The following is a 12,430-nucleotide window of genomic DNA, read 5'->3' as shown; positions in this document are numbered from 1 at the left end:
CAAAGTGTGCCCTGTCTCAGTAGGCTTGGCCTGATCCTTACATAAATTGTGCGGAATGCAAGACCAAGCCCGTCATGGGCTGACATTTGGGCTCAAAAGGCCCGTGCCTAGCCCGACATGCAAGCTTGGCTTGTCCTGGCTTAGGATTTTTGGGTCGGGTCATCCGGGCCGGGCTGCACATGCCTAGCTATACGTGAAATCACCACATCATAATTCGAGATCGGAGTGCAATAGTTTCTCAAGCAAAGTTTAAATGGCATTAAGAATTTGGAACCAAAGTTGTCTGATGTTTGACTAACTATGTCGATTGTTGTTGGAGGACACTAAGTGTACACTTTGGTAGCAAAAAATGCTAACTATAAATTAGAAGGAAAGAAACAACGGAGCATATGCGCCGAATTGAAATTCCGAGAAACAACACAGGATTTTAGACTAGAACAAAAAATAACACTTTGTTTCCAATCCAATAATGATCTCCAAAAACACGTACGGGCTCCAATTAAAATGTGGAAAGTATGATTGGATGATCGTCAATGTCAGGGTGCGGAATATCATCGGCAGAACTGCAGATAAATTAACTGAAAATGTATTATATTCATCACATTTCCACAGTACAAAAGGGGCTAACACTAATTACATGACCTCGTGATCAGGGGAGGATAATAGAACCCTTGAGAAGCGAGGCTCTCGGAACAGCAGCAAACAAACAAAAAATAAAGATACAGGGAATCGGAAGAAAGAACAAAAATGTCCTACAAGTAAGAAAATAATGAAGATACACAAACTCCTCTTCCGCCTTTCGCTGCCACCGAGCAGTTGAGAAAGACCACGAGAGCAATTGCCGAGTTAGATAATGTCACTTCTTCCCTTCTCAGAGGATCTGAGCTACCTCTTGGAGATGACCAACTCACGCAGCAAGTCCTTGACCTCGTCGGGGTCGCGGAGGGAGAAGGAGGCGAGGGTGTCTTTGGGGAACCTGGTGACGAGGATGCCGGCGCCCTGGCCTCTGCTGCGCAGCACCTTGAACGCATCCTCGTCGGTGCGGTCGTCGCCGATGTAGATGGGGAAGACATCGGGGCGGTCCGCGAAGCCGAGCGCGCCGAGGAGGAACTCGAGCGCCCTGCCCTTGTCCCACTTGATGACAGGGCGGATCTCCAGCACCTTCCGCCCCTGCGTCAGCCGCAGCCTCGGGTACTCCCGGAGCACCGACCGGACCTGCTCCGCCAGTGTGCCCCATGTCTGTACAACAACAAGGACGAACAGAATCAGATCCTGTCCCCATTCCTGGCACGTGCGTAAATTTGTGTTTTTTTATGAATTTTTACCTTCTCGTCAACGCAGCGGAAGTGGACGGACAAGCAGAACTTGTTGTTCTCCACCATGGCGCCAGGGATGGCGGCCATCTTCTCCACCAGAAGGTCGTGGACCTCGCCGATCATCGGCAGGAACTCGCTCGCCGGCTGGCACAGCACTGACCTCGTATGCTCCCCCTGCAAGAAACTCAACCGTCAAACGAGTCCTTTTCAGGAGAAATCTCGTGGCATGTGAGCCAAAGATTATACTACTAGAAAAACAATGACGAAATTAGGGTTCTTAATATATGCGTAGAGGGTGGAAAAACAAAGAGAGATGCGATGTTGACAAGCTAGAGTAGTGTTAACCGACCTTGCTGGGCGTTTTGAGGTGGTGGTTGGAGTCTGCGGTTGGGCCTTGGATGTCCATTCCATGGCTCCCGGCGTAGTACAGCTCCGCCAGCCTCACGAAGTTGAACACCTGCAAATTCACCGGCCATGAGTTTCGCCACTAACATCGCCATCAGAACCACACAAGCAGCAACAGGGACGGCGGAAATATAAAAAGGAAGTCCATCTCCTGCGGCATAGCCGGTCAACCAATGGCAGCGAAGCTCCTGCCAAACAAGTGGAGGAGCTTCTAGTCTAGTTCTAGGCTGCTACTTTTCTTTCTTTCTCGATTTATCAATGAATGAGGAGCTCGTGAGCGGACGACGCATGCGACGAATGTAGTACCTTGTCTCTGCCCCGGCCGCTCACGATCGCCGTCGGGAAGTGCTCCGCCACGCTGCGCACCGCCTCCCTCATCTGTGTGTACCGGAAGGGAGGGATGAGTTAATAAGTTAATTAAGCACGGGTTGCAAAGAAAGGGACGATAGGAGCAGAACTTGCTCTGCTTTTCGAACTCCCTTACCTCGTCGGTCATCACGGCGCTGTCGGGGTCCTCCACGATCGGGGACAGCGTGCCGTCGTAGTCCAGGAACATCACGATCTGTTTCCCGCTCGCCGCCGCCGCCAGCGACTCGAACTCGTCCAATGCCGACGGGTGCTTCTCCTGCATACGGAATATACGCACAAACCAGTAAGGACACATGTTGATTTCAGAGCAGCTACCCATGGCGGGGACGCAAGACCAGGAAGATCGAGATGTCGCGAACTCGTACCATCCAGTCATCCTGCTCCGCGTCTGCAGCTGCGGCGACCCTTGGCGCCACGAGCTTGTACCGCGGCGAGGAGGCTTTCATGGAGTCGAGCCACGACCCCATCATGGCCGCGCCGAGGTCGATCTGCCCGGCCAGCATCTTGCACGAGTCACCGGTCCTCGGCGGCGGGAACGAGAAATGCCGCCCGGCCGCCACGCCTACGACGGTGTCCTCGGGTACAACCACCACGCCGTGCTTCGTCATGGCCAGTGTGCCTTGACAGGAGCAAACAAAGTCCGATCAACCGACCAAACTCGCAATCACGAGCAGGTTGCGGTAGTACTATTTTCTCTGATGGGGATTTGTGATTTGAAACTTGAAAGAGATGATGGTTGGGGAATGGAGGGATGCGGGGGAGATGGTTCTGCTTGTTTGTGCAGTTTGTGTGTGGAGTTTGGGGTGGTGGAGGAGGGTATTTATAGGTGTTAGGGGAGGTGATGTGTGCCTTTCTCTTTTTTGTATTTATTTTTCCGTCCAAATGATATGGTACTTTCTTTCTCCACTGGGTCTGGGTGGTTGGGAGCTTCAGAAAATTACAACATGTAAGTGTTAGTGTCTAGATTTTGTTTTGCGGCATGGAGGTGGCTCTTTTGATTCTTTTATTTCGACATAGCGTCTCTCTATGCTGGAGACTTTTGGGTTTGTGCAACAAGTAGAATACCATGGACGAAGGCATTTTGCCTCTTTGTAGGGATTTTTTATATATACTACCTGGTGGTAGGACTCGAAGTCGGATACTTTTGTTTCAAGATCCACTAAGCTGTGCCAAAAATGTGTTAATACATTGTGCACTATCATTTTGATAGTAAGGAAATTAGCAGTCCGTGATAAAATAGCAAACATAATAACGGAAATGCATTTTGGCTCATAGGTCTAGATGCACCCATTATCTAAAAAATATATATTCAGAATTGTTAAAAATCTGAAATAAAATTCTAGATGTACAACCGCGCATTCTATGTCTGCACACAAAGTTTGGCGAAAGAATGACATTTTGTGACTTGTATAAAAAGATAATTTCCGGTGTTTCAAAATGGCTTCTCACAAGACATTTATTTGTATTTTTGCATATCCTAGAAAAAATGTCTTTCTCCACAAAATTTTGTGTTCTAACATAATATGTCCGGATCCACACCCAGGAATCTTTTTCCACTTTTTTTAAAGATTTTGAACTAAACATAAAATGCATTTGTGTAATAGTTGCATCTAGACCTATCAGACAAAACACCATGTCCACAAAAATGTATAAAAAATGGAACAATAATATATTGTAAAAGGACCACTCCAGTGGGTGATCGTTTTGCAGGTTGTTGCTCTTGAACTCTAAATAGTTATGGGAATATTTGACAAACAAAAATAACCATAGCTATGTTGCAAAGCTATAATGATATACTTAATCGTAATTCCATGGTTTGCTTTGAGTTTCGTGCTCCTTGAGTTCACTACTCCCTCCGCCTTCAAATAAGAGTACTTCTCGCTCTTTTGTAGGTTGAATTTTTAAACTTTACCCGCAAAATAAAAAAGAATTTTCTAAACTTTGACCAATTTTATTTTAAAAATAGCAACATACTCTCCCTCCGTTCCTAGATATAAGCCATATTGTTTTTCTAATCCAGAATATAAGGTGTATTGCGTTGCACCAATTGCGTGGAGAATATTTTAAGGATTTGATTATATTTTCTTGTCTTATGAAAAGTCCTCTATTAGGTCATTTAATTGTCCAGGGTTAATCCTGCCCAAACATGGTGCAATTTCTCCCCAATGTGGCTTCTTTAATTTCGTGCCAAAAAGGCAAAAACTATGTTGCTTTTATATAGGAACTGAGAGTATATGATAGCAAGTTGGTATAAACTGAAACTACATGTCAAGAGGGATCAAGTGACACTAAATTGGTTTCATAAATGTTGTTACTTGTTTTTGTGAAGTTGATCAAATTTACAATATTTGACTTAATACAAAAGGTTGAAGTACACTTATTTGTGGACGGCGGGGTATACTCAACGTATGCCAAAAATATAATTTATATCAGTTCTGGTTAGACTTTAAGAAGTCTGACTAAATATATAGAAAACAATATCAATGTATACAACACCGACTCTATAATTTTAAAACCGTGTGAAATATACTTCTATATTATATGGTATAGTAGATGTCAATATTTTCACTATATATTTAATCAAAATTTACAAAGTTTAACATTGACAAACACTAATAGATGTCACATTTCGACCTAGAGGGATTATCATCTTTGGCTTCTTGTTGTGAGCAATATTTCAGTTGTAATCTTGTTCATCATTTACCCGGTGGCGGAGCCAGCTTGTGCTAGGGTGGGGCATGCATTTCATCATAGCACATATTTTAGTGAGAAATAAAAAACATTGAAAAGGCTAGATCACACATACATCAGATTATCTTAGTTTCCCCACCCTAAGGTAAGTTTCTAGACCTGCCACTGCACTTAGCTAGTGCCTGCCTTGTTCCCTGTTAGCTCAGCTCTTCGATGTTCTAGCGTGATATTTTTCATTGTACTCTCTGAAAATGCTTCTAGATTTTAATATGTGTATCTTAATTTTCAAAGCAAACAATGAATATACTATAGATCATGGCTGTGATTTGGTCAATTTAGCTACGTGGAACAATATGGTTTGTTACAAGAAAAAAATCATCATGATATTTCGCAAGTACTCTTAGAATTTATCAGCTGGGTGTATCTATTTAATACTCTATCTAATCTATAATAAATGTCGTGGTTTTAATTTCAATATGGTGTACTATCTATTTAATACTCTTACTTTTGAATAGATGTTTGCATATATAATACCTAGGCCAAGCAACAAAACTCTTCAAGTTAATATTGTACACCGGAGTGGTTGATTTGTAGTCCATTAGTCAGCATTTGCAGCTGACACCTAAATGACCGAGAGTGCCAAAGAGACCAGATACGACACCAACTGCATAAACCAAGGGGAAGATGCATGCAACTGCTTGGAAGGCAGTTTGCTTTACTTTTTTAGAACTCATATCTTTATTGAGTAGCGAGCCAAACAGAGCGCAACTTGTAATTTCCTTAATGAAAAATTAAGGTTTTCCGATGCAACTTTGATACCACATAGAGAAAGAAAGGGCACATGACTTGAACCGGCTTGAGAGGACGGGTATGCTATACAGTCGTCTACCGTGTAACTGGCCCACTGGTGGTGGTACTTTGGTTGAGCATAATTTTGTGTGTATTTTTTAGGACACCATGAACAGTAAAACGGCGGTGGGATAATAGTTTCATAGTTCCCCAAAATAATAGGTGTACTGTTTTTGTTTTTTAAAATATGTGTTCATAGTTCCCCAAAATAATAGTTTCAATCAGGCTTTTGTAAAACATGCTTAGATAGCCCAAACGACCGAGGTTATAAAGATTTACAATAAAAACAACGCACCAACAAATGGCTAAAAAGAAAAGAAAAACACAACCGTGTCATCACCAAATGACCTGCGATAAGTACATGTTTTTACTCAAGCTTTTTGTTTTTACACAAGCTTTTGTCACAACTAATGAGCGTACATTGGTAAATAACCTGATACCAAGGTAGGTATTTACGCGCCTTTGCTTTTTCATCGATTCAATTCGTATAAACCTGTTTTAGTTTATTTCCAAACATGATATCGATGTCGTCACTACTTCTGTTGGGTCCTGTGATCCACTCGTCGACTCTTGTAGGCACATGGGTGGGGGTACGCTGAACTAAGCAGCCTTGGAGTTGCATACTTGCATTCATACTATGAAGGCATCCTGCTGAGGTTGTAGTGAAACATCGAGGCATTGTGCCTCGTGTCCTCGCTATTCATGCATGGTTTGAGGTTGGGCCCGGCTGGGTCCTTTTGTCATTTAGGTCTAAAGTTGGTGGCGTCTCCACACTTATCGCAGGTCATTTGGTGACGTCGGTCGTGTTTTTCTTTTCTTTTGTAGCCATTTGCTGGTGTTATTGTAAATCTTTGTAACCTTGGTCGTTTGGGCTATCTAAGCATCTTCTTCTCAATACAAAGACGTGTTATCGTGCTCCCAAGCATGTTCGAGTCTTTGAGAAGAAAAAACATGTAAATTAAAATGTATTCATGAAACATATATACATTAACCACTCGATCAGAAGTTACCCTGTTTCATCTATGTACGTTCTTTTGCTCGCTCAAGGTTTCTAACAGAAAGGTTGTACTACCTTTTCATGTCCTTCTCAGTTCTCATAAAAATGTTTTGCAGAGTAGACAATCCAAACCTAACAAGCGCACATTGGAAAACAAGCGTATCCATGGGCTGATTGGCCTTTTCCTATGCAAAATGAAAACAAATCTAAACCTGACGCACTGCAAGTTAACCTCACACTGTTATGCATGGACGTAGAAGTTTCACGAGCATCTCGGAAATGAAGTCAAAGTCGCAGTTTCCAGGCCGATCTCCCTAATTTCCATGGCGCCCTTACGCTACCTCGAAAGTAATTAGCATAGTTTAATTACATGTTTGCAGGCATAATTGTCCCCACATCACATGTACATGCGCAGTGGTGCCAAAACTTTAATTAGACTTGTGTTGGGTATATTCAAGTGCACGCGTAAGTTGATTATTGACAAGTTCTGTACTACTCCTAGCAGTATTCTGCATGAGGATTCTCTCCCCTATGTTCTCCAACTTGAGAGTCAAGTCTACGGCCGTCTACATTACTTTGACTCTTGGGAAAAGCTGATGAATCTCATGACTGATGACCCCATGACTGCAAGAATCCATGGGGATCATCGATTAAACAACAAACAATACAAGACAGAATCAGCAGAAGCTGCCATGCTTCTTCCTGCTTGCTCTTCTTCTGTCTAAGATACGCACATATTAACTTTGGAATAGTTCTACGTAAAAATGTTATTGTGGGCTATCTTGTCAAAAAGGTGCTCCTAAGAAATAAGTACGCGATCACACAGCCCTATGTATAACAGACAGATACTCCATTCAAGTTGTTGTGGTAGGTACGTATGTGAAATTCTACAAAAAAAAAAGTGTGCAGCAATTTCCTACATACTTCCTCCGTTTTGGTGCTCACTCATTTTGAAGAAAACATAGCTGCGACAAATAATCTAAAACAGAAGGAGTAACTTCTAAGAATGTCCATAATTCATTTAGTATAATAATTTGAATCTTTCATCTGATAAAAAAATCTGATAGAAAGCCTTATAATTCCTAACAGAGGGAGTTGCAACAGTTTTGACACAATTCATGTTGACAATATTGGGGTTGGCCTCAGTAATCCGCTGAAAAAGAAACTTGTACGCTAGCCATTATGAAAAAGAAAAAAAAATGTTTGCACTAGCTTTCCCTAGCTGGAATGTGGTAGATATGGAAAAAGAAAGAAAAAAACTAGTTGGATGCTACGGGGCAATTTCCACCTAAGCGCACATTGGCTGTCCCGCCTTTGCCACTGTACGCTCTTTCTGGATTTATCCCGCCGCTAGGATCTTCATTTCCAGTTGGTGCTCACGATTAAAATTAAGATGAGGGGAATATGTGCAGCGGGTACTGCCTTAAGTTTAGAGATGCACGACTACTCAAAGGTAATAATCACTAGTTTTTTTTTCTGAATTGATCGATGAATTTCACTACCTAGCATTTCCGAAGCACGAGATCATGTTGCATATCACAGTATTGAGGAAATAGGGGAAGAAGATATGAAAATAAGTAAAATAAAAATACCTATTGTTGGCCTAACTTCTAGAGAGGATAAATTACTTTCTATTACCCGTCGGTAACTAAGTTTGTTTTGAAAAATCATCTCAAATCATAGAATCATTGCTCATATGGACCATCACATTATTTTGACAATAATATGAAGACTTTTAACTATATATATTAAATATTACATCCTATCTTGCAATATAAATTTAATTTAATGTTATTATCTTATATTGCCATGTACAAAACAAACCTATGTTTAATTATTGGCATGTCTTTTACGGGAACAATAACTAAATTTCCACGAAAAAAATATGTGTCACATGAAAGTGATATTTTATCTAGAGAAATATTTATGTTGACTAGAAAAAACCGTGTTAACTCCAGTCACGTAATACTCTGAGTTTCTATAGAACTGTAGAAACATATTCTGTAGATAATCTCAGATGGTCAATTTCATGTATCAAACTTATTTCGCTTGTCCCTTTTACATCCTCCGTGATACAACTCTTGCTTCTTGACTTCTATTGTATTTTAGGGGATCGAATGGGATTATCCCTAGTAGTCCGTTTACTTCTTCTAGTTTGAACGGGATAATCCTAGTACATTGAAGATCCTCTTTTCCGGGGCAATGGAAACTCTAGCCTATACAGAACTTTTTTTTTTAAGAAACATCGGAGATTCCATATACTGGCGAGGTGTGGACTGAATCGGAGATACTTTGATCGGACAGACTACCGGAACAATACTGGCGAGGTGTGGACTGAATCGACAGGAAATTTCTTTGCCATCAAGATTCCAAGCAGCACGCACGTCGATGCACGGGAACGTGAAAGGTAAAACTAAAGAAAGGTCTAGTTTCGCATATAAAAGATTCATCTTCAGATTGACAACCGTTCTTAATTACTCTGTGGTCAAAGTCTCTAATGCCGCCATTTACTACGAGCCAAACCGGCCAGACTCGTATTTCTCCGTCATGTGTTCTCTGTCTCCACACCATGTACACTTGTACCATCCCGTAAAGTGCACGTATACGGAATTCAAACTGTCCAAGAAGTAATTCCACAAGAATTGCACCTTTTATCCCTTGTTTGTGATTGAAAAAAAAACAATTTGGGTTAGGGCTTCTCTAATTTTCGTAAAAAACACGAATCGCTCCATTTAGGTCGTTTGACGCAATTTCGAACAAGGCAGGCCCACATTCAGGCAGACCTTTAGTGAAAATTCATATGAATACCTCATTTGCGGAACTTGCTCCCGATTTTAACCTTTGAAGCATTTTCTGTCCTTTTCGCAAGTGAGATTTGCTTGTCAGGAAGACGTGAACTGAAGACCGTGTCACTACCTAATGGAGGAATAAGTATTTGAAACAAATTAAAGCCGGTACTTGATAATTAACTACATCTTCAGCATACCTCTGAATTGCACCCCTCCTCCCGCACCCCTCCTCCCGCACCCCTCCCAAACCCTAAACACACCCCGCCGCTGCCACTGCCGCCGGTAGCGCCTCCGGGCAAAGGCCGCGGGGCGTGGCGGCGGCCTCTCCTTGTTGCCGCGCTGGGACGGCGACCGGGGTCCCGCGACGCACGCTGCGGCCGGTCGGATTTGGTGATGGGCGGCGGCGGCGGCCAGACCTCTGCGCGACGGCCAGAAGCGGCAGCCCCTTGCCTTCCGCCGGATCTTCACCGCAGCACGCCGGAGGGGCTGGTGGCGGGCAGCGGCCAGGCCATGATCTGCGCCACTTTCCCCCCCGCCTCTCGGCCGTGTGTGGAGGCGATCTCGGGTTTCTCTCGCGCCACGAGGTCGCCCGGGGCAGCAGCCTTGGGTACGACGGTGGAGGTGGCCATCTTCTTCGTCGGAGAGGGTCGGCCTGCGGTTGGTGGTGGTGGATCCATCGATCTATCACCGCTTTCCGGCGGCATGATGGAGGAACTTGGAAGCCGGCGTCGGAGTCGCCGGTGGTGGGTTGGAGTGGCCAGCCCGGGATGGTCGCCGACGTGGGGGTCCGACCTGAATAAAGGCGGCGGTCCTAGGGCCTCTCTTGCGTGAAGAGGAGGACCTACCGGAGGCCTGGACTCGTGATCTGGCCGGATTGTTGAGTTCCGGAAGGCTCCGCCGATGAATGTAACAGTGCTTTTGCCTGGAGTTTGTTGGATCGGAGGTATTCGGTCGTGCGCACCCATGTTTTTATTCCGACCGATTGGTTCTGGAGGGAGCGGCGCGAAGCTCTTTTTCTTTGATTGACATCAAGTGACTATGGATCCATGATGAAAGTCGGAAGAAGAGAATTTCATGAAGGCCAGAGGGGAGGACTAGCTAAGGGAGGTTCAAGTCTTTGCGATGTTGAGGGACTTGCTTGGTGTTTCGGGCTTCACAGCAGCGGTATGAAAGTGGGGGCGACAACACAGGTGAAGTGCAGAGTCCTACCTTTCAGGGTGAAAACCCAAGGTCTGGCCTTAATTTGTTGTGCCTGGCAATGTCCTTGGTGGAGGCATTTGTTTTGAGAGCGGGGACTAGTCTGTAATTCAGGTGTTGTCTTGGCGGTGGATGTATTGTTGTTGTTAGGCCCGAGATACTGTAGCGGGACTTTTATTTCTTAGTTTTGTTTTCTTGTTTTTGGTTGTGTGCATCCGTAGTGCCATTAGGGTGGTGCGTTGTTGCAGAGGCTGGGTGTAATTGGTATCTTCTTGATATTAATATATTCCCTTTATCGAAAAAAAGCTAGCTAACCAGTTGCGTTATTCATGAAAGTATTGGTAACCATTCGTAAGATATACTTATTATCCACATTTGTCCATGGCATCCTAGAATGTGAGCAATCAGAGTTCTATAACTTTGAATTATATTGTTTTTTAAAAAAAATCACCATTTGAATCTAATAATAATAGATTCCCATGAAAAAGGGTTAATTATTGGTTTGCCACTACAACTCGCGCAACACTCAGTTTTGCCATTAGAGTAGAATGGTGCTCAGTTTTGCCACCGCTTCGGGCGCAGCTGCTATGGCGAGGCCAAACGGCCAGGCTTCAAATGTTTCCATCTCGTGCCGTTAGTGAAAGTGGGTCCAGATCTTACAGATAGGACCGCGCAATGACAAATAGGGTGAAGACCGAACTACCCTTGCTTCCGCCACACACCCTTCCGCTGCTCCTGCCACCACCTGCACCCCTCCACGCACCACCTGCGCCGCCACAACCTGCGCCGCTGATACGTCCAATTTGTATCACTATTTTATATCATAATTTACTCTTATTCATCGATATATTTCATATTTAGAGGTAATACTTATGCCATTCCATCTATTTTTACATGATTGATGATTATTGGAGAATTAACCGCCGGAGCCAGGATTCTGCTGCAAAAAGGACCGTCAAGACACCATATTTCTGAAGAACAACAATTTCCATAAAATATACAGAAAATCCTATTCTTCCATATGGCGGAGGAAGCCAGAAGGGGAGGCCGAGATGGGCCAGGAGGGGGCCAGACCACCCCTAGGCGTGGGCCAGGCCTTGGCCACGACTAGGCACGGTCTAGGCACCCTGGCCCACCTCTGACGTCGCCCCCTTGCGTATTTCAACCCCCGGAGAAACCTAAGATGGGGGGAGCGACCAGAAAAAATATTCCGTCACCGCTAAGGGGCGGAGAACCAGAGAGAGAGAGAAAAGCTCTCCGGCCGGCTGAAATCTGCCAGGGAAATTCCTTCCCGGAGGGGGGAAATCGTCGCCATCGTCACTGCCATCGAGCTGGACTTCATTGGGATCGTCATCACCATCATCTCCACCACCAGTACCATCATCACCGCCGTCTCCATGATGTCCCGCTGCAACATCTTGGGTTTGATACTTGGCTAGTTCCTAGGGGGGAAACATTCCCGATGTTGATTACTCCTTGTAGTTGATGATATTGAGTGAAACCATTGAATTAAGGTTTATGTCCAGATTGTTATTCATCATTATATCACCTCTGATTATGATCCATATGATGTCTCGTGAGTAGTTCGTTTAGTTCTTGAGGACATGGAAGAAGTCATGCTGTTAGTAGTGGAACTATGTTGAGTAATATGCAATGATTTGATATTTAAGTTGTGGTGCTATTCTTCTAGTGGCATCATGTGAACATCGACTACATGATACTTCACTTTTATGTGCCTAGGGGAATGCATCGTGTATTTGGCTACTAATTGTGGGTTGCGGGAGCGACAGAAACCCAAACCCCCGTTAGGAAACCGG

The 12,430-nt window shown here is 44.1% G+C and overlaps 1 protein-coding gene across 1 annotated transcript; it reads right to left on the bottom strand.

The window, feature by feature from the left end:
* Positions 1-574: 574 nt before the first annotated feature.
* On the bottom strand, positions 575-2,876 carry LOC127332321 (probable trehalose-phosphate phosphatase 9). Its single transcript, XM_051358593.2, has 6 exons — positions 2,456-2,876; positions 2,206-2,346; positions 2,028-2,099; positions 1,666-1,773; positions 1,326-1,490; positions 575-1,239 (listed from the first exon to the last, which is right to left on the bottom strand). The coding sequence occupies exons 1-6, from the start codon at positions 2,696-2,698 to the stop codon at positions 886-888; spliced, it is 1,083 nt and encodes a 360-aa protein (XP_051214553.1). The 5' UTR covers positions 2,699-2,876; the 3' UTR covers positions 575-885.
* Positions 2,877-12,430: the final 9,554 nt, after the last annotated feature.

Source organism: Lolium perenne, chromosome 4 (genome assembly GCF_019359855.2).
Source record: "Lolium perenne isolate Kyuss_39 chromosome 4, Kyuss_2.0, whole genome shotgun sequence".
Classification (NCBI taxonomy): Eukaryota; Viridiplantae; Streptophyta; class Magnoliopsida; order Poales; family Poaceae; genus Lolium; species Lolium perenne.
The sequence above is the reverse complement of the archived record's forward strand: the minus strand, read 5'-3'. Positions and strand labels throughout refer to the sequence as shown.